At 41.0% G+C, this 27,177-nt stretch overlaps 3 protein-coding genes across 6 annotated transcripts in view; 2 read left to right on the top strand and 1 right to left on the bottom strand.

Annotated features, from left to right (window-relative positions):
- Positions 1 to 3,171, top strand: part of LOC131696582 (unconventional myosin-Ic-like) — a 47,995-nt gene extending 44,824 nt beyond the window's left edge. For both annotated transcript variants that reach the window (XM_059001672.1, XM_059001671.1), the window contains exon 32: positions 264 to 3,171. In XM_059001672.1, coding sequence (XP_058857655.1) covers positions 264 to 290 — 27 coding nt within the window. In that variant the 3' untranslated portion in view covers positions 291 to 3,171. The remainder of the gene's footprint in view (positions 1 to 263) is intronic.
- A 2,000-nt stretch (positions 3,172 to 5,171) lies between these two features.
- LOC131701756 (uncharacterized) lies at positions 5,172 to 11,533 on the top strand. 2 transcript variants are annotated; one of them, XM_059001565.1, is made up of 8 exons: positions 5,172 to 5,307; positions 5,859 to 5,984; positions 6,582 to 6,684; positions 7,041 to 7,136; positions 7,556 to 7,646; positions 8,450 to 8,568; positions 9,583 to 9,746; positions 10,345 to 11,533. In XM_059001565.1, the coding sequence occupies exons 2-8, from the start codon at positions 5,932 to 5,934 to the stop codon at positions 10,475 to 10,477; spliced, it is 759 nt and encodes a 252-aa protein (XP_058857548.1). In that variant the 5' UTR covers positions 5,172 to 5,307; positions 5,859 to 5,931; the 3' UTR covers positions 10,478 to 11,533. The 2 variants fall into 2 exon arrangements, with proteins under 2 accessions (XP_058857548.1, XP_058857549.1); XM_059001566.1 differs by lacking the exon at positions 5,172 to 5,307 and having other exon boundaries at positions 5,321 to 5,984.
- Positions 11,534 to 15,102: 3,569 nt separating this feature from the next.
- On the bottom strand, positions 15,103 to 25,288 carry LOC117430706 (14-3-3 protein epsilon). 2 transcript variants are annotated; one of them, XM_034051077.3, is made up of 7 exons: positions 25,044 to 25,288; positions 19,619 to 19,818; positions 19,205 to 19,311; positions 18,709 to 18,915; positions 18,185 to 18,321; positions 17,395 to 17,439; positions 15,103 to 16,161 (listed from the first exon to the last, which is right to left on the bottom strand). In XM_034051077.3, exons 1-6 carry the CDS (start codon positions 25,105 to 25,107, stop codon positions 17,432 to 17,434), a joined length of 723 nt encoding a protein of 240 aa, XP_033906968.1. In that variant the 5' UTR covers positions 25,108 to 25,288; the 3' UTR covers positions 15,103 to 16,161; positions 17,395 to 17,431. The 2 variants fall into 2 exon arrangements, with proteins under 2 accessions (XP_033906968.1, XP_033906967.1); XM_034051076.3 differs by lacking the exon at positions 17,395 to 17,439 and having other exon boundaries at positions 25,044 to 25,286.
- Between the last annotated feature and the right edge of the window lie 1,889 nt (positions 25,289 to 27,177).

Here is a 27,177-nt window from a genome sequence, read left to right as displayed (position 1 = left end):
AGTCTTTTCAGGTGCTGAAGTCCTGGCAGTGCCTTCAGCAACATAGTTTGCTTGTACTGTCGTCTGCTGGTGCAGTAGATTATAGATAGATTATAGGTTAATGGGCTACTTTCTCCCATTTTTATAACAGCACACAAAATAAAAGCATTCTCAATGACATCTGAATTATAATTTTTCAAGGTATTTTTTTTTTGTTCTAAGTAAGCAATAGTCCTGGTTTTAGGCAGCAATGTATTCATGATTTTTCTCTCTTTTTTTTATAGATTGCCCCTCGTCTCAATTCAAGATGATGATGATCCATTTAAAAAGAGGCTATATATATATATATATATATATAAAAAAAGAAAATGTAAAAAATATATATATGGATTTCTACCAGCCACTAATCAGATTACAGCAGACAAAGCAAACACCGGTTTTCATTGGCCAATTCTGCCAGTGATTATTCGCCTTATCCAATCAAATCTCTTCATTTCTTCCCGACACCAAAGGCCTGTGCTTCCAAAAACCTGAAGAAAAAAAGATAGCTATATATATATTTTGGTTTTAATTATTATTTTTTTTCAAATCCAGAACGCACAGTGATTCTAGCTTGAGCCTCGCGCTACTTTGCTGCAATGCAAGTCTGACAAGTCAAGCTAAAAAAAAAAGAAAGAGGAAGAAAATGGATACGTTGTTAAAAAAAAATACATATTCAGAGCAAGAATCCTTCAGGAAAAGGCAAGAAGCTGCAAAGCAAGCAGTGATGCCCTTGGGAACATGATCGGTAGTGTTTTGATTAAATCAGGGGAATTTTCTATTTGATTTTTGTGAAGGTGAATTGATGGCTTTAACTTTGGCAGGAAAGTTGATGCAACCAGTCAGGAGTGAGAACGACAAACGATTTGGACGGGACCGCAAGGACAGGGGAGTCAGACGGGCTGGACAGAAACTAGGAGCCCCCAAGCTGTCCACGCTGACCCATTTCAACACCCAGCAGCGCTTGGGATTGGGTGAGCTCTCGCTGAAGGATTACCCAGCTTGCTCTCTGTCATTCCCTGGAACCTCAAACTCCATTCAGTTGCAGCGAGCGCGTTTCGAAAGCGTCTCTGCGTAATCTCATCCCTCAGGATTCTCAAACCTGTCCGAGACCCAACCAAGGACTGTTTGTTTAAAAATTAAAAGGAGAACTCTGCCCATGTGGTTTAAAAACTGAAGAAAAGCTCCACCTCCTGCAGAGGTCCATACCTTCAGATGAATATACCGGATCTCAATCTAACTTCTCGCACCGTTTCCTGTCAGCACCAGCCTTTTTGGTAGTAATTCATTTGGTATAAATTAATCAGTGGTTGCAGTTTCATATTTTGAGGGTAGCATTCTAAAAGTGCGTAACCATATTATTATTATTATTATTATTATTATTATTATCATTATTATTATTATTATTATTATTTTACTTTTTATGCAATCACTTGACCAGTTTGGCATTCAGTGCTTGCTTGTCAGTTTCAGTAGTCAATGCTTTTAGACTGAGCCGTGTCTGGCTGTATACTGCAGTGTGTGTACCCTTTTGACGCAGTATATTATAGTGTACTTAATCAAAATGTCATCTAACTTTAACACAAACATAGAGGCTTAGTTACGCACCTTTGGTAGCCTACTAACCTCCATTTAACTTGTGAAGGACGTTGTCACTTGAAGTGCTTGTGATAACCCTGTGCCTCGCCAGCATAAGCCACCAATTACAATGCTGTTTTACTATGCTTATTTTTTATTTTTCAAACAAATGGGGTCACTAAAAGTGGTTTAAAAAACACAAGAATAATGATCATGGGACAAATCCGTGCGCAATCGCTGTTCTGCAGGCGTGCCTGGGTTCAGCTACAATGACCTTGTAATTGCAGTCAAGTACGAATTGGAATTGATCCCCGCTCTGAATCCCAGGTACAGTAGAATAGCAAAAAAAAAAAAAAAAACAACCCGTCTGTGGTTTATCCTGGCGAGGATCGAAGTTTATCAGATCAGCTCCAAAGCACACTGGGCTACAGTGCATTGTGGCTGCATTATCATTCACTGTTGTCAAATTCTAGCCACAACCTGTAAATTGTATGTAAGTGTGTTTGTATACATGTGCCTTGCCTAGACTTCAATACATGCCTGTAGCCATATACTTCCATGCACTGGTTTCCACTCGGTTACTTCCACACAAATCCAATTGAACGCAGTTCAGAGCCGTTTAGCATACTGCGCCTGCAGCAGCAGAGCCCTGTGAGGTTGGTGTTAGCCCCCAAGGTGCTGAAATCATCCTGTGTGTTTCAACGCGCTTGACCAGTCCCAAGAAGTCAAAACTAAGCCTAAAACATTATCGCTACTGTATTTCAATTTAAATATACTGTCACAGGATCAAAGTTAAAGCATTCAAGCACGTCTTCTGAAATAAACCCTTTTTTCTCTGTGGTTTAACAGCATGCAGTCTGGGTCATTTCAAATGCCAAGTTTCTGCACGGCCCAATGCAGCATCAGATTGATATGCCAATCCTCTTGGACGCTTGCCTGCGCTGAATGCAGTGCTGCTATGCCTGTACTGAAGATGCAATTCTCTGCATCTTTTAAAAGAGAAGACATTTAGCCTTTTATTTTATTTTCAATACTTTTAGTTATTACACAAGTTAAACAAATTTTAAAGACAACTTTTGGAAGAGTAAATTTTTTTTTTTTTTTTTTTTTTTGTAAATGGAGTGAGTAATAATGCTTTATGAACAGGGGGAGGGGTATAATAAAGTGATTGAAAAGCCATAGAGAAATGAATTCTGATCTGTAAATACATATGTTATCATGGATATAGCCTTTGTAATGTGTGCAATAATAATTAAGCATTTGATGACGAACAAACTCTGTTTTTTAAAGTTTTTGAATTTCTTTTTTTTTTAATGCAAATTCATTCTGACTCCCCGCTACGCTGCCCCTAATGCCAAAGGCTTGTGGAGGAGCATGCAAACCAGTCCTGTATCCACACCTAGCACAAAGAACCCATTTCCTAAAACTTTCAAACCCGAGGCGCTCGTGGCTGTGCTATTGTTCAGAGAGGTGCAGGTTTAAATCTTAGCCTTGGCAAGCCTTTTCTTTTTGAGGTTTATTTGTCTGAGCACTGCCCTCCCATTTCAATAAAAATAAAGTAAAACTGCTTCCAGATTTAATGGTGTTCAGTTGTTTTTTTTTATTGCAAATAGCAGCTGCAGGTCCTGGCATGCTGGAGGAACGGTGTGCAAGCTTAGGCCTGGAGCTGGGTCTCTCTTTCATAGGAAGCAAAGGGGCTGGTTGCAGTGTTCCTGGCGGCAGCAGAAAATGGATGCGCAACAGCAAAGCACTATGGGAGATGTAGTTTAGGGTAGCATTTGGAGCATTTACATTTAACACTGCTTACCAGCCTTTTTTCTCTTAACATCTCTTAAAACCGGCTCCGTCACGCACCTTGGGTCTGTAACTGCAAAGCTAGCTCTCTGGTTCAGGCATCTCAGTAACACTGTGTGTGTATCAAGTCTCGCTGCATTGTGAAGAAGACTCACATTGCACAGACGTTTGAGCCAATCCAGGTGTTGGCATATTACTTTGCAGGTAACTAATTAGGACATGTCTGGAAGCATTACCTCCAGCCCTGCTCCTCCCCATCTCCGTTACCACTGTACTGCACTGGTAGCTGTCTGAGTCGCTTCAGACGGGAACTGCGATCCGGGAGTATGCTGTCATGTCACAGCCACGCTTATAAATAGCCCTGCTGGGTTTAACTCTGACCAATCCCTTTGCAGCTCTGAATCTGTGCCACCTGCCTGCAACACATGACGAGAAAAGACATCCTTACAGTCTGAGGGCTGCATGCCAGCATCAGAGCTCCTCAAGGTGGCATTTATTTAGCACTATCCTCCCGCAGCCTGGAACATACTGTCAGTGCAATATACCACACGGAGGAGGGGGTAGAGAGCACAAACAGCCTCTCGCCCGAGGGAGTGTTATTGAGAGCGTGGAGGGATTTTAAGGCACAGTCCCTCTTGGCCGGCTCCTGCTGTTCAGTTGGATGCAGAGCAGCACAATGTAGACCTCTCTGTTTCCAGACTGTGGGCTCACTCAGGCATAGAAGACTTGGCTTCCTTTCTGGAGCTTTGCTTTCTGAAACGTATTAAAAGGTTTAAAAACTATACATGCAATCGGCCACTTAGTTCACCAGGCACTGTCTCTGTAACGTTGTTGATGGTATTAATCTTGGTCCGTAATGAATTCAAACGAAGGAAGCGTCGTTTATGAATGCATGCTAGTCTTTATTCCACTTTATTCAAAAGTGTTTGTTTTTTCTCTTCAAAAACCAGTTCTTGCTGTTGTGGCTTGTTTTCAAATGTAAATGACTTTGTAAAAAAGCAATTCCTGCCCTCTCTTTTCTTTTGTTTGGTCGCTGCGTTATTAAATGACCTCTCATGGTGAGCTCAGTACAGCCCAGCCGAACCCCTTAGTCACATACCTCTCGCGTGATTACTGCAAATGGAGACGGCGCATTGATGATCGTTTAGAACGTTTTGACACTTTCAGCATGATTTTCAACTGGGGCAAAATGAGAACGAGGGCGCAAAATGATTTCGAGTAGTGGTTAGGGCTCTGGACTCTTGACCGGAGGGTCGTGGGTTCAATCCCTGGTAGGGGACACTGCTGCTGTACCCTTGAGCAAGGTACTTTACCTAGATTGCTCCAGTAAAAACCCAACTGTATAAATGGGTAATTGTATGTAAAAATAATGTGATATCTTGTAACAATTGTAAGTCGCCCTGGATAAGGGCGTCTGCTAAGAAATTAATAATTTGTCCTGTCGGTGTCACGTGTTCGTTATCTACAGTAAGGTGGATACGCGTTGCCCCAGTAATAATCGCAAAAGGGATCGCTTGGTAACCTGTGATTAGGCAACAGTCACAAAGCCCATATATAGAAAAAGCAGAAACGTGATTTAACAGCACATATACAAATACACTCGACTGCACTATACAGTATACAAGTAGACATATACCGACTGAAACCGAAAGCTACCAAAACGGCGTCCCTGCCCGTTCACGATTGGAGCTGCACCCCCCCCACCCCCCCCCCCCCCCCCCCCCCTGTAAACCGCACGGCTCCGGGCAACCACGTTAGACAACACCGCTGTAACTATTTACTCGCTCTCTTCTGGGGTATCGACGCGGTGTGTATTTGCATTGCTAAGGACGGGACAACATACGCTGGTGATGCTGTACCTGTACACAGACATAAGGGTCTAGTCGTGCTAAATGAAGACGCATCTCAAGAGGAAGGGTAAGACAGCCGCATGCATAAGGGAACCGCAATGTGTGTTATTAACTAAGGGACGCCGTGTATTCCTATAGGTGTACGGTTACATGCGATTCATTTCAAACGAAACAAAACCTTGTGTGTGTGTTGAAGTACAAACTATAGTAGTGGTTTTGACTTGGGGTATAAGAAGCCTGGTTTTTACAGTGGTAAGCAAGTCATAAAGATACGTGTTGCGGTATTTCTCTATACTATAACAACGTCATACTAATTGGAGTTGGTTTATTACAGTAGCTAAAGCATGCATTTATATTTAAAGCGTCTGTGGCCCCCATTGTAAAATACAAGTACAACACTGATTATAAGAAATAAATACATCTCTATTAATCTGATAGTAATTATGCCTTCCTCATTAGGTATGTTAGGCTGGGCTACTGTCGTCATTTTCTGTAGTGTAGGAATGTACAAATAAAACAAAAGCAATCAAATGATATACAAACACGCACATAGACATTACATATTATATCAGTTAGCATTTCTTTATTTGTGTTTGCTTCTAATGGAATTTTGCATAGAGCACAGTGACAGCAGGTGGACGGAAGTTGTAAATGCAGCAAGGCCAGCACGGGACATTGAAAACTAATTTGCATGCAGAACTGGACCATGGTGAAAAAGGAAATCGGCAGACCAGGCAACAAAAGGTAAGGAATTCTCCCATTGATGAGGCAAATGCAGCACCTTAATGCCGGTTACATTTACTGCAGTTTATACTGTGGTCAAAGCATAGCCAAGTGTTTACTGCAGTTTATACTGTGGTCAAAGCATAGCCGAGTGTTTACTGCAGTTTATACTGTGGTCAAAGCATAGCCGAGTGTTTAATCATAGCGAAAGCACGGTAAAGCACAGACTAGCTTCAGCAAAATCAGGGATGGAAATAAGACTCCTAGAGCATAGCAGTTTCACCCGTTGCAGGTTTTCCAAGCTTGATTAGCCACAGTGTGTATGTAACAAGCTCAGGTGTGTCTTATTAAACTCCTAGTAAAACCAGGACTGGATCAAATCGCTAAGCAATGAGAGTCTCATTTCCATCCCATCAACATGATAAATCATAGCAAATATCTAGCACAAGCATAACTACAAAATCACAGAGCAAGCGCACTCTTAACTTCTACTACAGTAAAGGATTTGGTAGAAAAATGGATTCTGCAATAATTTAACATTTACACTTGCTCCCAGATGGGCTGACCCACATCCGCCGCTGTCTTGTATAAATAACTTCTGTGTCTTGCAAACTGCAGCAGCCGCAAATCAGCGAAGGGGAGCAGGAAAAAGAAGAAAGAGAAGAAGGAGAAAAAGGAGAGCGAGCCGCAGCCTGTCAGCCCACTCGTCTACAATTCCCATGTGAGACGCTCAGGAGATTCACAGTCCGGCCAGCAGGGGGCTGCAGGCATCAGGAGCCATCAGAGTTGTGCTCAATTAAAGGAGTGATAGAATCTTTTAAATGTGCCAGCATTCTCACGGCTTGTTCTGTTCTCATGCGTGCTCAATAACGGAGTTCCTGCTTCAGCAATCTGGGATTTACACAGCTTTGCTTGCTGTCGGCTGCCTGCACCTCTTCGTAGTTTGTTAATCTGTGCGATCTACAGTCAAACCCCTTTTTAATATCGATTTCAATAAGCAGAGCTGACTAATCAGGGGCTCATCAATAACCTGGCAAAATCTAAATGACTTCAGTGTAACATGATTGCTTCCTGCAGGTGGCGCTGGAGGAGCTGCTGGTAAAGCACCAGAGGAGCCCCGTGGAGGAAGGGATCGGCAGTGTGAGAGCCGAACTCGCAGAGTACCAGGCCAGTGTGAGTCCTTTAGAGCAGTGGTTCCCAACCCCGGTCCTGGGGACCCCCTTGTGTCTGCTGGTTTCCATTCCAACTGAGCTCTGTCACTGAACCAGACCCTTCATTGAAATGATCATGTGCTTAATTAGACCTTTTTAATTGTGTTCAGCTCTTAAACAGTTAGAGATTTCGAGTTAGCTATAACATTTTAGAAGTAGCTTGTTTAAGAACAAACGTTTCTTTATTTGAGTAGCGTTGCCGCTAAGTCTTTACAATAAGCCTGATGAGCTTGGGAGTTTCAGCACTGAACCTCCACAGTGTTGGCCCAGTTGGGGGAGACCCAGTATGGAGCAGTAGGGTAGTTCAAGTACATTAGCTACAGTCGGGTCATATTCGTGTCTTACACCCTCTGAGCTCTGGGTCCTTTCTCTCACTCCCAGAGGACGAAAGGTCAACAGATCACAGTGAGGATGGGACTGTCCCGTAAGATCTGTCGCTTTGTGCTGCCCATGGACATGAAGGAGCTGGAAAGTAAGTAGCCGTGGAAACTACTGTGTGTTTTTTTCTATCTTGCTTTAATTTGTAACTTTGAGATACAACCATCCACCAAGTTCCTAATGTCTCACTTCTGCATGGGAAACTACAATGCAATTCAGAATCTCTAGAGATAATATGATGCCAGGATAATGTTTGCTTGCCTAACTGTAGAATAGTTCCCTCACAGAGCAAGCATGTTCATAGAGATAGTGATGTCTGTGCTTTTAGGTCACTAATCCAGGCAGGATCACATTACAGTGGCACCACTGTGCTGCACTGTGTATGAAGCACACCTCCTCTAAACAGACCGCAGAGCGTATTGAGGGGATCACAGACGCTCGGGGTGCTGTACGGGGGCAGTTATTCAGTAATCTCAGGGGGACCTGCCTTTGTTGATTACATTTGTTTCCCAGCTGCTCATTGCTGAACTAAAGCAAAATGTATTTTATTAGTATTTTATATTAAAAGGTGTTCCCTGTAAATCACCATTTGGGAAAAACAAAAGGCACAATTGTGTTTTTTGATTTCTGTTAGAACGAGGTCATTTCTAACCCTGCGCAGCTGCAAAGGTCACTATCATTCTGCGAAGCCCCCAGGGTTTTAAAACAGATCTCCTCCTACTGCAGCAGTTTCATGCAGTTTTGTGAAAAATGACACACAGAAATATGGGTTACCTCAAACAGGAAATTCAGAGCTGAGATTGGGTAAGCATGGCCAGATGGATGATGTCGCAGTTCTGCTGTTTCCCTGGCGACTGGGGTTCCAATCAGTACTGTCTCCTCTGTGTCTCCCCTCAGACCTCACAGCCCTGGAGTATCTGAGGAGATACTGCTTCGTGTGCTCCAGGAGGCAAAACTACTACAATAAGTCTTTCGACAAATTCGACAGAGACAGGGATGGGATCCTCTCACTCAAGGTAACTAGGCAGAACCCTGATGGAGGTTCGCTAGCACACACTGCTCACCCCTGACTGCAAAATCAGAACAATACTATCGGTGCACCACTATAAATGCGATCTCCTGTAACTATCACCCACTCAACAGTGCAGGGATGGAAATAAGACTCCCATTGCATAGCAGTTTGATCCACTCCTGGTTTTACCATGAGTTTACCAAGCTTGTTACCTCTACACTGTGGCTAATCAAGCTTGGAAAACCTGAAACAGGTGAATCTGCTATGCAATCTGAGTCTTATATCCAGCCCTGAAGTGCGAGATTTGGAAACTTAGGTTAAAACTCTGCTTTATTATTTGGGTTCCCTGTGCCCTATGGACATCTCTCAGAAACAGGGTTGTTGTTGATCAGGTGGGTGTGGTCAGCGCAGAAGTGAAACATTAAGAAGCAGGGAGCTACACAATAACAGCAGTCTCTATTCTCCAGGATTCAGAACAGCCTGTCTCCTTTGTCAGCTATTGATTCAGCCCCCTAGATTTCGCCTTTTACTTTCAGACAACACAACTAGGAAGTCTTCCTTTCCCTCTCCTTTCCTCCTTTGTAAAGCACATGAATGGAACCGTGCCTCTAGCAACACGGTTGCTAAGGCAATTTTTTTTTGGTCAAGAATGCTGGTTAGAAACCAGCAGCCAATGATGTGCCTTTACCCTCCTCTCTTTTTGTGTGACCAATTTCACAGGGGGAAAAAATCAAACTAAAAATGGGGCTGGGCCATGCATGCTACCAGGGCAGAGGATTCGCAGATTGAAACAATGGAAGCTGAAGCTCTCTGTAAAAGAGGCACAGCTGGCTTACAGAGCCGTGTATAGAAAGGAGGGGGGGACGAGTGGGCTTCCATTTCAATAGGGGAGGATTTAGCTCTGTGACAAAGAGGAGGAGGAAGCAGGAGAGAAAGGAGGGGGAGATTGGAGAACAAAAGCATGCGAGTGGGACCTCGTCCCACCCCAAACCCTGCTTTGTGCTTGCTGGTTGTTAAGGAGATGGAGCGCGCTCTGAAGGACGTCTACACTGATGACATCACCTCTGAGAAGGTGCAGGAGCTGGCAGAGCTGGTGCGGGCGGTCAGTGAGACGCAGTTCGACCGGCAGCTCTTCGGTGCCATGTGTGCCCTCTCTGAGCGCCTGTTCTACACATCCTTCGTGTGAGTCTCAACGCCCTGCCAGGGAGACCATGTGACTTCGTGTTCACTGGGACAGCTCAGGCTTTTTAACTCGCATGGTAATGCATTCTGGGAAGTGTAGTCCTGCTTCTCTTAGAGACAAGTGAAACGAACCAGAATGCACTGCTCTTCTAGTGTACATGGAGTCCCATGATCACCCTAGGCCACACTGAACAAAGTTATTTTTTTTTTTTTTGTAGAATAATCATTTTTAATTGTATCGCCTCAGCCAATCAGGTTCAGAGTAGAGTGGCCATTATAACACAGTTAATGACCGTCACATCACAGTCCAGGGATGGAAATAAGACTCCTATTGCATAGCACTTTCACCCATTCCAGGTTTTAATATGAGCTACAGTGTATAGGGGGACAAGCTTGCATATCTTATTAAACTCCTTGTAAAACCAGGAATGGATCAAACTGCTGTGCAACGGGAGTCTTATCACCATCCCTGAGACAATAATGCTGTTGTTGTTTAGATTTCTCTCAGTACATTATTTAGTCTACTGGACACTCCTAGAAGATAACTGATAAGATGATTCAGTTTGTCTTGGGTGTCATTTCTTTTTTATTGCCCCAGAACTGAAGACACTGAGGACGCAGGGAACGGAGAGCGCCATCGTGTTGAGGAGGCTGATTTCTGCTCCCTGACGTCCCGGTTCAGAGGCTGCGATATCCAGGGTAACATGAAGAGCCTTCTCAGCATGCTGTAGACCACAGGATGTGCCAACACTCATCCGCTGAACATTTATTTGAAATGTGTTTTCCAACGCTCACAGGAAGTAGTGTGACCGTACAGAACTCCATGTTCACTGGGACGGTTTGGGCCAGGATTCTTAACTCGCACCCCAGTGCATTCTTGTAAGTGTGGTCCTGCTTCTCAACGAAAAGAAACAAACGAAAGGTAAAACGCCCCAGAATGCATTGCGATGTGAGCTGAAGAGCCAAAACTGTCCCAAACTGTCCCGGTGAACATTGAGTAACCCTAACAGGCAGGCTAATTTGAAATAGTCTGCAGCCGCAGTAGATAACTGTTTGTCCCGGCTCCCCAGGTCAGTAAGACAGTACACGGATACTCAAAACCGCTCATTTCCACTGCCACTTGATATCGGGGCGTGCCTGCAGAATGCCAGTAGCCAGCAGCTCCTCAGGGTGTAAATGTCACCTCTGACGTCACTGTGCCGTACTGAAACAGGTTCCAGTGAAAAAGGCTCTGTTTAAATACACAGTTGTGCCGTGAGCAACGAAGTGCAAACCAGCCACACCCCATACCTGCGTGTTTCAAGGATCACAGAGCTGTCTGATTGAACAGCGTGCATGATCAGGAGTGTGGTTCAATTCCCGCGAGCCCAGGTACAACTCAATACAGTTACCCATAGCAAACTGGGAGGAGTAAATTCAGTATATTAACGTCTGCTGCTTGTCCATCCCCCGTGGCAATCAGATAATGACATGAGCCTAATGATGCTAAAAATCAAACGGGGGAAATGTGACTGGAAAGAGACTTTGAAAATAACTACATTTTTTATATGTTTAATAAGTGAATAACATTTTTTTTTTTAAATTAATGTTATAATCGTTTTATGGGCCAAGGTGTTTACAATATACTTTATTTAACATTACAGTACAGGATCTAATGTTAGAATATTATGTTATGTACAGTATAAACTTTGTCACCTTTTTAATTAGCGTGTATCTGCATACATACAATCACAGCAATTTCATAAGAAAAAACCATTTAATAAAGCTTAATTACATGTTTAAATGTAAATGTGAACCCTTAGGAATATTTTTGTATAAAAGAAATGCGAAGCCCTAAAGTTGTAGCTAGTTATTAATATAGTGAATTATCAGTTTATCAAATTACTTTTCATGAAGTATTTCTAGTGATTGATGAGTATCCTATTGGATATTGCTGTTTTATTTTTATATCTATCTATCTATCTTTATAAATTTACATATGACAGCAACATACATATCCTTCGCCACGGCTATAAATACCTGATTAGAGCTCCTGCTATCATAAAAAAGGAGACTGTTGTGACCTAAATTCATGCCATGCACAAAATAGCCTTGCAGAAGAAATGAGGATGAAAATCAAAGCCATCAGGAGCTCTGAAAGCAGGTGTCAGGACAGTGACACTATCCACACTGTGTTCAACAGAACCACTTAAACAGATGCACATGCCAAATGTCATTAAATCAAAGGGAGCGCTTCCCATGATACAGGCTTCGGCAGCACAAGCCAGAACTCCCTGATCTCTCTCCCAACGGCTTCAAGAAGTGTCGCCACGACTGTGTGAGAGGATCTCTCGAGGTCAAGGGCTCGGGGGGGCCTCTGGGGGTCCCTAGGAAATCCTGGAAGCTTTTCTTTTGTAAAGCATGTATTTAAAGTACTGAAACATCTTCATTCCCCGCAGCGCAGTTTCCTTCTTGTCTGTGATTTGCTTTTTCCTCAGTTTTATTCTGTATTCAAAATTGTTTTTCAAAAGAGGGTCATCCAAGTTTGAGAAACTACATCAGGGGTGTCCAATCATAGTCCGGGAGAGCAATGCCACTCCAGGCTTAACAGGTGACATGTGATAATGAACGACTTCAAGGTCTGCATGGAGGTTTAACCGGTTCAATTAAACCATTTAAAACAGGGTTGGAACAAAGATCAGGAGTGGAGGGGTTAACTTTTACTGAACCAGTAAGTAAATCCAACACAAATGCTTCCAAAAAAAACACTTTTCTACATATTTCTTACCAAGATCTGACAAGCATCCTATATATATATATATATATATATATATAAACAGTATACTTACCCAGACATCTTTGCTCTATATACACAGCTGCATGTGTTTCAGGACCGAACTGCTGGGCTAGCTGAATGCCTCCGTGACCCACTTAACACTTTGATTAAGAAGCATCTCTTTTTGTGGATCTCTATGATCAGAAGCAATAAAAACAGAAAAATGGAAGCTCCTGCCCACTGAACTCCTCTCTTCCTCCTTCCTGCGGGTGTAGAAAACAGCGTCAGTGGCCACATGTGAATGATATCAGTGAAAGACTGCTTGGATCTGGTGCTGTACAATTAACCAATACACTAATGAGCACTGACGTGCCATTCCCCCAGCTTTTCAAAATCAGCTGTAACACATTCACTGTAAATTCGGATGCTGATTTGTAGAGTTCAATACAAAGATCCAGAAGGAGCTACACAATTGCCTTTTTCTCATTGTGAGCTAATTGGGTATGGGAATAAGGTTGCCACGCCTGCTTAAATAAACCGAGATTAGCTCCCACAGATAGCAAGGTTTACAAAATCAAATTAAGCATTGTGTTTCATCCTCCTTTGACACACAGCTGGTACAGAGATCACACATGCACATTTCTGCCTCAGTGGTTTATACTGTTCAGCAAATGAACTTGTATTTGTATTGGGAGGCCCTAGCAATGTTATAAAAACAGATACATGGAGCAGGCGACCTTTGCGTTTCGTGCCATGTCCAGTTGCAGATTGGATTGCAAGTGGAGCCATGGGCAGCCCTCAGTTTCACGCTACAAGGCATCAGTTTAGATGCAGCACTCTGCGTCTGGAGGATCCTGTTTGTGTAACTCCAAGACGCACTCGAGATCTTTTCCTTTTCAGATAGGCTCACATAACTGGCATAACTCAAATAAATGAGACTTGTAAACAGGCAGCAAATGAGCCGGTAAAAATGTAAATATAAAAGCTGTTCCCCATAGAACATCTTGACAATTTCTAGTAAACTGTAAACATCTTTATCTCCTCCCAGATAAGAGTATTTTGAACACAGTGCTACAGTCATGTGATATATTAGGATATATTAGTACTGGTGCTGTCTAAGTTGCGGGTACTGGTAATGAGACAATATGACTTGATTGCTAGCCAATGTGTTAGTCCATTCTAATTTGATTTCCAATTGTGCTATGCAGGACAAAAAAATAAATTAAATGTCAGGAATTTCAGGGACTTCACATTTATTTTTTAGTCTCTGGATATATTGTCCAGCTACAGACCCGTCCCAAGCTCGGCCGTCTGTCAATTCCAACAAACTCTATGAATGCAGAGAGCGCTGTGTCTAAATACACACAGGTATTTACACCTCAGAGACAGGGAATGAAGAAAAACACCATTTCAGAATAGTTTTTGAGTTACTGTTGCATACAATGACGTTTAAAATCAAGTTGTTTTTTTTAAAGTATCAATAACAGAAACAAAAAATCATTGAGCGATCTTCAGTTTTTTTTTTTGTTTTTTTTTATCATTTCTACTTTGTTAGTCACATGCTTTTGTTAACTTCAGGGCTTTAAATGTTTACATGTTCATACTTTGTTATACCACTGTGAAATTTAAGATTTAAGTAGCTGAAACCATGAAATTTAAAATTTTTAAAATGTTATGACCATATAATTTACAAAAAATGTACCGTGAATTTGGTAGGGCCCTAGCTATAAGACTGAATTCTCCATTTGCAGTTACATCCCTGGCCAGTGGATGACACAAAAACCTTGATAGATGGTAGATTTGTGTAGGCAAAGTAATCTTTGTTAATCTGACTTCATGGTTCCCTATGTTGATTCCCTGAACTATGTGAAACCACAGCAGATCCCTCAAGCTCAAGATGCTTTCTCATTTCGAGCAGTTACAAACACCACGTCCTTGCATGAAATGGTAAAGGACATAAAAAAAGACACTGACAGTACAAGCAGATGCCATTCAAAACCAAGCTGCTGACAAATACCCGATAAGCATCTTTTAAGTGTGGTGTAAATACACTGGCTGGTCCTATACATTATGCATGCACAGTAAAACGGCAGCATCTGCAGCTTCACCCTGCAGCAATCCACAACAAAACCACCATTATCCACGCGAGAAACACGATACCCGGCTATACAAAGGCATTTGACACACAAATTACATTTCTAGGAACACTCCTTTTTGCTTTACAGTTGTTTCGAGGACAATTAAGGCAGCCTTCTACCTTCAGTGCTGAATCTCTAATAAAAGTGAACAGGTGAAGGCAGCACTTGCAGCAATACATATTGATTGCGTGGCTGTTCTGTCAACGAAACGCAATAAACAGAAGCTAATTATGAAGAACACTGATGGATGTGAATTCTTTATTGATTCCGGCCAGGAGGGGGTCTGCTGCATCTTCACACTGATCCAGAACTTGTACACTGCAGGGTTGGGGGCTTCACAGACTGACGGCACAAACAGTCTCTTTAAAATCGAAAGATTTTATTCTGGTAGCTTTAAGTAGTTTCCCCAAACATGAAACATCAGACAATTGGCAAAATGAAATAAATGAAAACTACACAGATGAATGTTTAATTTAGGTTGTTTTATTTTAAGTTTAATGTTAATTCCATGCTGTGTTTCAGTAAGAACAATACAGATTCTGTATCTGTGGCTCCAGTCAGATATCCAGTAGTACAAATTAGCTTCAAGTTACACATACTGAACGAAAGAGAAAGAGAGAAATAGAAAGGGGGGGGGGGGGGAAGGAAGAAAAAAAGAAAATCAATTTGAATTAACACAGACGCAGGACTTTTAATGGTTGATGCAGACCTGCTCTTAGGAGGAAAATAAAAAAAGGAAACAAAGCAACAGGACACCTTTGGATTTTTAAAACTGCTACCAGCCATCTTCTGAAATCAGCAAGAATGTGAGCATACAGTATTTTAGCACATAAAATACAGTCCAAAACACTACAAAACATTACAATAACCACTAAGTTGTAAAAGTTTAAGTATTTTGCTCCACATGGATATTTAACATTCTGCCAACTTCCTTTGAAAGACTGTAACAGAAGGCAACAACAAAGGGCACTTTTCAAAACTCACAAGCCCTTGACTAATCTGCCATTGATGGTTTCACTAACACAGAAATAATACGATTCCCACATCCAATTACAATAGATGTTTTGGTAATAAACGCTTTCGTCTTTTTTAAATTTAAGAGAACCTACATCCAGCAAGAGAGAAACGCTGAAAAATAGTAATAAAAAATAAAGAGACAATGAAGCAAACCAAAGGGTAGTTTCGTTAAGAATATCAAGACAGCTTGTACCAGGGAAAAAAATCCAGGGATTCTTCAGCTTTGCCTTTTAAGATTTTTTTTTTTTTTTCTTCTGAATGGGTAAAATTATATTAAAAAAAAAAAAAAATGAAAAAAAAAAAAACCTAAGGGGCCCAACCGGGCACAGAACTAATTCTGAGAACCAGTGTAAAAGTCGAATTTGGTGGCTCTCAGTGTGACTTCAAGGACCGGTGGAGGGGAGGGAGTTTAAAAGGGGAGTAGAAGTGGATCTCTCGTTGGCCGTGACGTCTCACTGGGTTTCATCTTCCACATCCTGCAGTGCTTCTTTGTTCTGTTCTTCACCTTGGAAACAAAATCAAGAGAAAGAAACTTTACAGGAGCTGTATCCCCCAAACGCTGTGCTCACACTCAGAGGTTAGGAGAGTCGAAGTCACGCCACAGGTTAAAATCAGCATAAATACTCCCATTCGCAAGAGGAGATCAAGAAAATCCACTTCCATCGTGTAAAGCTGCTGAACCACACCCTGCTGAGGTAAAAACTCTGCCACTGCTCTGGGCAAGATAAACACATGCATTCCTAGAGCAATGGAATTGTGTCCCCGAGCCCGTACGCTTGCCTTGGACCAGAAAGATTTCAGGGTGCAAACCAAACTTAGCTGCTCCAAAAGAGCTTCAGCCTGTGAATGCATACTGCTGTAGTCCTGTATAACATGGCTCATCTTTATTTTCTTCAATTCCAGTTATTATCTGGCTGACTAGTTACATAATGAGCTATAGTCAACAATATAAATGCATACTAAACCCATAGGAGTTGATAAAGCAATATTGACACCATTAAATCACAGCTATCAACTTACATGTATAGCAGAAACCAACATGGTCTGGGACAGTTCATTTTGAAACAAACTGTTCATGCTTTCAGTGGAATGCCGTTTATAGAGCACTGGTATTCAAAAATAGTTCACCAAGCTGTAAGTAATTCAATACAGTGCAAGTTTCAGTTAAAGAATTTCAGTCGTTAGTAAAATTCTTAACACATTTTCCGACGTTAAGCAAATGCACAATTTTTTAATTGAAATGCAGCAATCTGGTGTGTCTTCTTGCCATATCAACAAGTCTAATGAGGGGGTGTGCTGCCATTGTGAAAAAGCAATGAACTATCACAATGCTGGTTGTGAGCATGCCCAGATAAGACAACCACACCCCCCTTTTTTATTAAAGACATCTGCCAATAAGACAAGCTCACATTCTTTATATATAACAAATAAATAAATAAATCAAAAGCTGAAGACTTCAGTTTGTGTTCAAAGCACTTAAACAAATCTGAACCTTCACTCATGAGCAATAATTATTGTGAGTAGCAAGCCATGGCAAACAAACCAAAATCATCTGTAACCCCAAGATTTCACAAGAGCAGATACTGACAATGGACTACGGATGACCAGCTGAACACAAGTGTGGTCCAATGAAAGCACCTGAAAGAGACTGCGGGTCAATCCCAGGATACAGCAGCATGAAGATGCAGTTAGAGGTTAGTGCAGACAAAATTAATACTAAGCCAGTAAATTGACTTACAAAAGTATAGTTTATATAAGAATGAACAGTTTTTCCTTTAGGAATCTATACAAAAAAAAGAAAAGGAGGGAAAACACAGGTATAAAAAAAAGAGGATTGTGACATTAGAGCAGAGAAATTGTAAATGTGTGGTTAAGAGGTTTTTTTTCTATTGACAAAGATGCAAAAAAAGCACCAAGCTTTATAAGTGGTGGGCAGAAGCAGCCTGGGGGTTTATGGGATATGCATATTGAGGAAGGAATAGTTAATATGCATTTTAAATGAAGTTGTATTCTATGCAACTCATTCATACAGTCAAGATACCTAAAAGGTTACAAGGATTACTTCACCCAAGGATAATCTGGGTGGAGAACAGTCCAGATGTAAAATCGAGAGCTAGTTGAGACAAAAGTAGCATGCCATCGTTTGTATGTAAAATGTATCAATTCATTCTCAGTGATATTAACATGCAGGAATACAACTTTCAAAAAATTGTTAGGATGGCATGTGTGTTTCCTCACTAAAAAAATGATTCTATTTTCTCTCTTTATAAAAGCAGCCACACATACGCCAGTGTGAAGCAGTCAGCAGTCACAAAGCCAGTTTACCTATAGCAGAACTTAAGCCTTCCTCCTCACATTAGGAAGCTGACATGCAAGGAAAAAGGTTGGGGCTTTAAACTGACAGCATTTTCAATGTGCGGGAAAATCAGATTTAGCGATGCAGTTTCCTTTACTGAACCCGTTAAAATGCGGCTGCTTAGTACGCTATTGTGTGCCACATGCCTGCCTTGAAAGCGGAGCACACTTACCATCTCCCTGCATATCTGAAGTCCATAGTGTCAGGTTATCACGTAACAACTGCATGATGAGTGTGGAGTCCTTGTAGCTTTCTTCACTCAGTGTGTCCAGTTCTGCAATGGCATCGTCAAATGCTGCCTTTGCCAACCTGAAATAGATTGAATAAAACAAATGTAATTGGAGTAAATACTCTGTTTCCCAGACAACGAATCTAGAGACATAACAGACGATGCAGTTTTAGTCAAGTTAAAAATAAAATGCCAATGCAACTGCCGGACATCACAGCCTGCCATATAAATGCTAATGTTTTAGATAAATGCTTACATGACAGGGAATAAAGTACTAAACCCCAGGATGAGGTTGGGTGGGGCAGGGCAGGGCATATATGTTACACAGCACAACCTACAGCCTAGCCCACACAAACAAAAACATATTTCCACTGCTTCAGCCACTTACAGGTGATTTTACTTAAGATTTCGGTTTGGACTGAAGCTTGAAACCTTGGAAGTTCTGCCTCTGCTTGCATAGTACTCACCTGCATGCGCGGTCAGGGGAATTGAGGATTTCATAGTAGAATACAGAGAAGTTCAGAGCAAGACCTAAGCGAATAGGGTGTGTTGGTGGAAGTTCTGTCATTGCAATATCACTAGCAGCTTTGTAAGCTACCAAGCTGTTTTCTGCAGCCTCCTTCCTGTCGTTCCCTGTAGCGAATTCTGCCAGATACCTGTGATAATCTCCTTTCCTAGAAAAAAAAACACACAATCAGTGGCCATTTACATTAAATACTGTGTAGGGTTAACAGCCAACATGCTGTTGTCATCAAACAGCACTTTAATCCTATGTTGCATATGACAACACATGCTTTTACAAAAAAAGTTGAGCAGCAGTTGCAATATTTTGAAAATATAACATCTTAATCTGCCAAACACAGAATAACTACCACTGTGCAATACTCAAAAAATGCTCATCTCTTCCCCAGTGGGAATTCTCAAGCAAGCCTTTCATCCCACCAAAGAGCCCAGCTCACATACATTTTGTAGTAGAAAACCTTGGACTCTCCGGTATTTGCGGCTGGAATGAGGTGCTTGTCCAGTACATCCAGAATGTCGTTGCAGATTGATTTCAGTTCATTTTCAACCTTAAATAAAAATACATGTTTACATATAAAAAAACAGGGCTCTATCAATGGGAAATTACAATCCTACAGAAGCTCTGACAAGTACTGCCTCAGTCTTCAAAAAATAATTATATTGTACCTTCTAGATGCCTATCACCAATTAAACAAGGCCTCCCTAGTTCCTAGCATTACAATTTTAAAATGATGTCAACAGAGCTGAAGTGCAGCGTTCACTTTAACAGCAGAGCTCCTCCCACCCACCTTCGCCTTCTCTTTTTCTTCTGATCTCTACTAAGTCATTCCTCATGCTCTGGATTTCCAGTCTTACCGTTTGCCTGTATTCACGGATCATTTTTAATTTGTCTTCCCCGCCCTTGTTCTCTTCTTTCTGTTCAATACTGCTGATTATCCTCCACGACGCTCTCCTTGCACCGATTACATTTTTATATGCAACAGAAAGTAGGTTCCTCTCCTCTACCGTTAACTCAACGTCCATTCCGGCAACCTTCTTCATGGACTCCACCATTTCTGTTTAAAAAAACAAAAGCACAAATATTTTTACTTGCGAGAACTCAGAACACAGGCAGTTTATGGATGTTAACTTTAGCAACATTGCATAGTTTTTATAATAATCATATTTTGAAGTTAAACCAATTACCAGAGCACTGTAACTGGCAATACTGGCTTAGGTAGCAGCTCCTTCTGTGGACTAAAAAATAGAAAAACCTTTCCATGACCTTTCCAGCGCCCATTAGAACATCTCCTTGATATACCTGTTTTCAGGGATATGCATCCCAGGGGGTTGCACACCGTTTAAAGCTCGCTCAGTAGCCTCAATCTCAATATGGTCAGAGGTTAATGTTACGTCACCAAAATAACATGGTGTTTAAATAACCCTGCAAAGAAGGTGTTAGAATTTAAATGAGTCATGTGATTTGTTTATCACTTTCAGATGAAGTGTAGACCTCCGCCTACCCGATGAATCTTAACTCTGAATGAATCATTTCAGCGGTTAATTGTTTAAACCACTTGAGTTACAGCTTCGCAAATGCACTGTAGAGTTTAATTACACAGTATGTATTAGTTAGTTTAAAATCTAGGGACAAACTCAATAAATCAGACCACTATGAACTGTTACACAATAAAGTCTCTTACAAACTGTAAATATTACTTTAAAAAACAATTTAAAGGAAAATCACAACACTGTGTTTGAACTGTCCAAAAAATAAACATGATTCCTCTCCGATTCACTAATGCATAATGCAACAAGCTGCTGCTGCTCCTGGATACAGGTCACCAACAGAGCGTTCTCAGTGAACCTGCGCTGCATACCAATACAATATGAAAAGCTTCACACAAACTATGCCATTCATAGTTGAGCCTTTTATTAAATACCTGCATGTCTGTCTAAGGACCAGTCAGACCTACCACAAAAAACTGTAAAACAATTAAGTTGGTAACTTTCAGATGAGATTTGAGAAATGATACGTCGCCAATAAAAAGAATGCTGGGGGTTTAAGTGTTACCCATAATATTAAAATCAAGAGAGAAACCTGAACACCTACTGTCAAAAAACCAATCTCTAGTAAAGAGCAGTTTTAGTATTTTCATTACCTTATAAAACCACCAGAACACCCTTGCGCTGCGGGCGTTACCGCAGATTACGGACCACTTTGGGAAATGAGCCCTCGACTTTAGTTCATTAGTGATCATTTCTGTGCCATACATTTGTAGTAACATAACAGCAGCTCTTTGGTAATGTAATTGTTTTAATTACAGCTGGCAACTTATTCAATAATGTAGACTCCCCGCTGGCGATGTCACCAGTGTAGTGCGTTATGTTGCTCAATTCCGAGTCAACGTCCTTTTTTTTTTAAAAAAACTATTCTATAGTGAAACTTCCTCCAAAATGTGCTTCTTGCTTTAAAAAAAAAAAAAAAATAATAAAAATGTTGATGCTCAGGCTCAGCTCAAATAGCCACCGAGTCTGCTAACCGACCCAAGGCATCATCCTGGGTTTCAGGTGGCTTCAGCTGCTGTAGTACTGTAGTATGATCTCTTAGATAGGCAAAAAAAAAAAGTAAGTACAGTAGATGGCACATTGAGTTAAATCCCCTAGTTGCTTTAATGCTTTCACAGGCTAAAGACGTCCAATTTAAATTGGAAAAATAAAAAGACAAAAAACAGGTCCTTTGTTTCCCAGACAACGTGTCAAGACACAACGTATCTTTAAATCTTTAATGCAAATCAGCACCTCCTCTGAAGGTAAAAAAAAAAAAAAAAAAAATCAATAAAAGCAATTACAATTCCATGCCGAGAGAGTGTCCAGGGTTACGCAGTGAAATCTTGCTTCCACTAGAAATAGATTATCAAAAACCACAGTAAGCTCAAAGCATGTCTGGACAGAAAAACAAAAAATATTTTCAGCTACTGCACTACTAAAAAAAATTCCTTGCTTCTTATAGCAATTACCAGGATTGTGGATTCTTCACAAGAAAATGTCTCTACAATGAGGGAGTGTAGATTTCAGTCCAATATAAGTGATTGACACACAAAGTGTACATGCACTGAAAGAGTCTCAGATGTCAGCTGATCACTAGCAGGCACTGACTGTGACAGGATGTACAGCAGGGGTCCCCAACCCTGCTCCTGGAGAGCCCCAATCCAGCAGGTTTTAGAAGCGTCTTTACGTCATCGCTAGCTAAAGACCTGGAACTCATGTTATCTTGACTAATTAAGCCAATAAATGGTTCAATTAAGTAACTATGAGCTTGTTAAAATGAAAACCAGAAAACCCTGTAGCTCTTCAGCACCAGGTTTGGAGACCACTGATGTAAAGTTGGATTTATTTAAGCATATATGGAGCTATGCTTAAACTTGCTGTCTTGGTTGCTTATGTATCTGAAGCATACGTGGGGGGGGGGGCCTTGCTGGAAGAATGCAGTTTATTACATCACACTAAATGCTTGTCAGGGCTGTGTAAAACAAGATTAGAGGGAAGGGACAGAAAGCTCCATGGCAACAACTACAACTACCCTTTAATGTAACAATCACGGCACATTTAAAAATCGCCATTAAGTTTAGTAGCCACACATTTTGACAAAAGTGATATTTCAATTTAGAAAATGAAACGTCTATAAAAAGACACATTGTTGTCTTTGAGCTTTTAGTTTTATTAAATTAGCTGCACTGCATTTTTCAAAAAAACATTATTTGATACCTTTTGAAAACGTAAGAGGTAAGTTAAGAATTGAGTAAGGAAATCCATGTGGTCTCATCCATGTCTATTCTGAAATGTCTAAGCTATGGAAGGAGACAGCCATACACTGACCTGTGCAGTGCTGGAAATGGCCATTGTGTTTTGTTAATCCTGAAACATAAGGATTTTGACCCTGGGTTAAAAATCTGGGAGCAATGTAATTTTACATCCACAGGTATGTAATGACCATTACTTGCAAACAAAATGTTTAGCTCACATCAATATTTCACCCGTTTATTTAATGGGAAATAAAAAAGGCATTTCAGTGTGTTATAATGTTTGTCAGTGTTCACGGTGCAATCTGGCATTGTAATGTGTTCATGGCTTGTATGATAATTCCTGTTTGACAGCATTATTTGGTTACCTTACCTGGGTTAAACATATCACAGGTTATCTGAATCTGCATGCAATTATTTGATAAACATTATAGTGGAGATGCCTTATTAAATCAAATATGATACGCTTATTGTTTTACTGAGTAAACAATTGTACATGGGATACATCTCCCTCTGCAAGTCATTTTTGGGGGTCATGGTCAAGTTCTGCACCTGATCGCTCCCTCCCCACTCCACTTTGTGTACAACTGGATAAAGCATAATCCAGTCATAAATCTTGACTGCCAGGTATTCATTTCAGATCAGAAATGCACAAAGGGATTACAAATCTTCATAGAACCTCTTGATTCGAGGCGTCAAAGATCATTCAAGATTTCATTCTGCCCCTAATTGTTTTTGCAGCACCCCCTGCCTAAAGGAATTGGACTGTTCTGGAAGACAGCTAAATGCCTTTAGTTGAAATGTCTGTTTACAGCGTTCCTCAGTTAATAAATGACATTGTGTAAAAACTAGAAAGTCGGTCTGATGCATTCATAGAAGCTATCATTTGAGCAAATCCCATGCTGTGCAGTAAAAACTCGACATATGTACTTACTTATTTTAAAAGGGGTGATGCAAAAGGCTTTAAATGTGAGAGAAGTTAAATTAATCGCGATAAACATCTTTGGGCAGGGCTAGATTAGGGAGGAGCCTGTCTACATTCATTTCACAAACTGCATCCTACATGCTTCGTTATAATGTAACGTGTTCATTTTGCAGAACAATCTTTATGCACCCATCTGAGTTTGGAACACTGGCTAGACGTCTACAAAAGATTCACTATCGTTTCAAAACTGTAGTTTGTTGTTAGTGGACTACAGCGAGTCAACCACCGCCATTTTAACTTAAACTCACACCCCTTAATTCAATAGACAGTAAATTGTGTTTAATGGCGACTAACAATAAATTGAAAAGGGCTACTAACAATTCAAAATGTGTGCATAACAGATTACTTTTTTTCTTTCCAAGTTATACTGATGAACAGCATTGCTGTTCCCATAGACCCCACCACACCCACACTGGAGCATTGGCATGGGTTGAAAGACAATTCTATTTTATATAAGAGCTTCATCGTTTAAAATGTATTCTATACAACACGTTCCTCGATGTAAATATATCTATTTTAATGAAACGTAAACATTAACGTGTTTAGCCCTGCTGCCGTGGTATTTAATGAACACTTTCGTTAAATAGTACAACACACAATTCATATACATACAGTGCAATCTGTTCAAATGTAATTCATTTTGTACCACCCACCCCCAGTATCAAAATACAGCCAAGACCTGTTCATATATAGACCTGTCTAGACACCTGTATTCACGATTAAATACATTAGTTCTACTTTCGTTAAGATTTGTATAATCATTTTTATAACCATTATGTTGTTGATAAAATATCTAACGTATTTAAAAACAAATCTCATCGCAGTCGCCATTATCCCCCCCCCACCCCCCCACTGACAGCATGTAAAAAATGATTTTGCACCATTGTTGATTTTTCCTCGGAAGCAAAATACACCATTCCCCACCAATTCGGATCCAATCGATCCAATATTGTAAAATGTCACCGGGTCTCCTCCCTTTATTCATCCGCCATTTGAAACACGCTCCCCCTCCCCCATGGGCGTCCATTTTTTTTGTCTGATTTACAGAATGAATGATAATCTAATCTGGTTTTTATTTATTTTACAAAAAAAAAATGTTTTTCAGTGTCTTATTATCCGGCCCTCATTATATCATTTTTTCACATTGTTATTTCTGGCGGCCATTTTATTAAATTATTAGATTTTATTCCAGTCTCAGACAGCGCCTCCTTTACTATTCCAGACCATTTTGATTATGTGGGGGGGTGAGGGAAAGGACTTTCACACTACCAATCTCCGTCCTGAATTTCAAGCCATCGCGTTTTTTTTTTTTTAAACTCCCTGTCCCGTTTCACTCAGCCCGTCTGCCCCACAGAACAGCCGCCTCTTGCCCGCCATTTTGTCTCATCTCCCTCTTTAACGTCTCCATCATTTCTCTCCTTCCAGGCCCCCCCACCACCAGAGAAGAGGGCTGAGAAAATTCAGTACGAAACATAAAAAAACAAACACCTTTCTTTTTTTTTTCTGCTCTTACCGTCGTATCTCTCCGCCTGCTCGGCCAGTTTGGCCTGATAGACTAAGTCCTCTCGCTCTTCCATGGTGTTGCGAGCCGGGCTGGCGGTGTTCTGCGGGCGGATGGAAGCGGATCGTTTGCGGGCGACTCTCTCGGTTTCAAGCGCAGCAGCAGTAGCTCGAGCGGCGTCCCCACTCAACCGGTAACACTGGACTAAAAATGGCGGCGCGAGTCCATCCGGGGAACTTTGCCAGCCCACCACCCCCTCGCTCGCTCTCTCTCTCTCTCTCTCTCTCTCTCTCCTCCCCCTCCCTTTTGCACCAACTCGCCGCTATAGCAACGCTGCCATGGCAACGACAGAAAGGTAACTGCTGGTGGGTCGCGTTGTGTGAGATGCTGGGTGTATCCATGCTAGGGATGCGGTTGTTATTATTATGAACAATATTGTGGTTGTCGGGTATACGGCACTGTGGCTGACACAGAAAACGCGTTTTTATGAATAGTAATGAGATGAAAAAAAAACACGTTTCTTTGTTTAAAATGGCGTGCACAAAATAATAGCGACCGTAACTGTACTGTAATTAGTTCGCACAGCCCCGTACATGGTGACAACAGTGTGGCCTGATTAGTATACATCGTTTGTACAATGTATTTATTTTATTTGTCAGCTGTTTTGACTGATACACACACCCTATCCAAAAATCAAAGGTTTTTTTTTTTAATTTTTTTTTTTTTTTATTATTATTATTATTATTATTATTATTATTTATTTTGTGGGGTGGGGTGGAGCAGCTGGTGTAATTTGCATTAAATGCAAAGAACGTAGAACGTGACCAGACAGGGGAATTCTTAAATATTTAAATGTATGACTACCTACCCTGGTATCCGTGCGGGTGTCACAGCTGTCAAATTCAACACTGCAGCTCTAAAATACAAACGGTAGATGGATGCTCTGACGAACCTTGTACTAACCACAAATGCAATATCTCCCACAAATGCAATAACCACCTGCCCACAAATGTAATATCTCCCACAAATGCAATAACCTGTTAAACTGCTATTTAAATACATAAATAAATATGTGCAAACTAATTCACAGGCATTATCATGGATGCAACATTTGTGGGAGGCATTATATATGTGGGCAGGTGGTTATTACATTTGTGGGAGATATTACATTTGTGGACAGTTATTACATTTGTGGTTTGTAACTATACCCTTTCCCACTGCGTGATTCGGGGCTGAATGATATCACTTCATTGTATAATGCTGTGATAAAACAAAAAAGTCTGTTACTTTCATTATATCTCATTAGAGAAAACCTCTGCTGAAAAATCACAAACTGAATTAGGATTTTTTGATAGCAATTAACACTCCCGTGGCGCCACCGGTATGGATTTCTCTAAGGGTTTGTACACTTTCGTTCTTGCACAATCCACTTGTACCAGTAAAGGTAAAACGAATCTAAGGCATCCTCGTCATCAGTCCTTGTCATACATTCATGTCGGATTTTCACCTTGTGAATGCAATGGTGGAATGCAGCTTAGCACCGAAGAAAAGACCGTATTGAAAAAAATCCAGACTGCGAGGTTACTGTCCGCAGCAGCTGCGATAACACGATCAACGACAATGACAGGGACACAGTATTATTATTATTATTATTATTATTATTAATAATAATAATAATAATAATAATAATAATAATAATAATAATAATAATAATAATAATAATAATAATAATAATGTAAACCCAGCGCGATTAACTCGAGCTACATGGATTCAGGCACGCAGTCAATACTGGGCAGAATTTGACACCGCTATTAAATTGTTATAACGGGCCCGGGTGGTTATCCTCTATTCTGCTAGGCAAACATGGCAACGGTCGCCCCCGGCAACACAGATTTACTTTGCTTTGCATTTGTGGTCTCTGTCTTCCTGCCTCTGTTAAAAGACTCGTTCCCCAGCTGAGTGCACGAGAACGCCATCATTACGAAAGACAGGGAAAATCCATTCTCCTTGGATGCAGAGCTGCTAACTGCAGTCTCTCTCTATATATTACAACATCCTATTGTAAGTGACTCTGCACAGTTCACAGCCTACCTCTGTAAAGCGCTTTGTGATGGTGGTCCACTATGAAAGGCGCTATACAAAAATA

The sequence above is a fragment of the Acipenser ruthenus genome, chromosome 26 (assembly GCF_902713425.1).
Source record: "Acipenser ruthenus chromosome 26, fAciRut3.2 maternal haplotype, whole genome shotgun sequence".
Taxonomy (NCBI): Eukaryota; Metazoa; Chordata; class Actinopteri; order Acipenseriformes; family Acipenseridae; genus Acipenser; species Acipenser ruthenus.
This window is presented reverse-complemented; position numbering and strand designations above follow the sequence as displayed.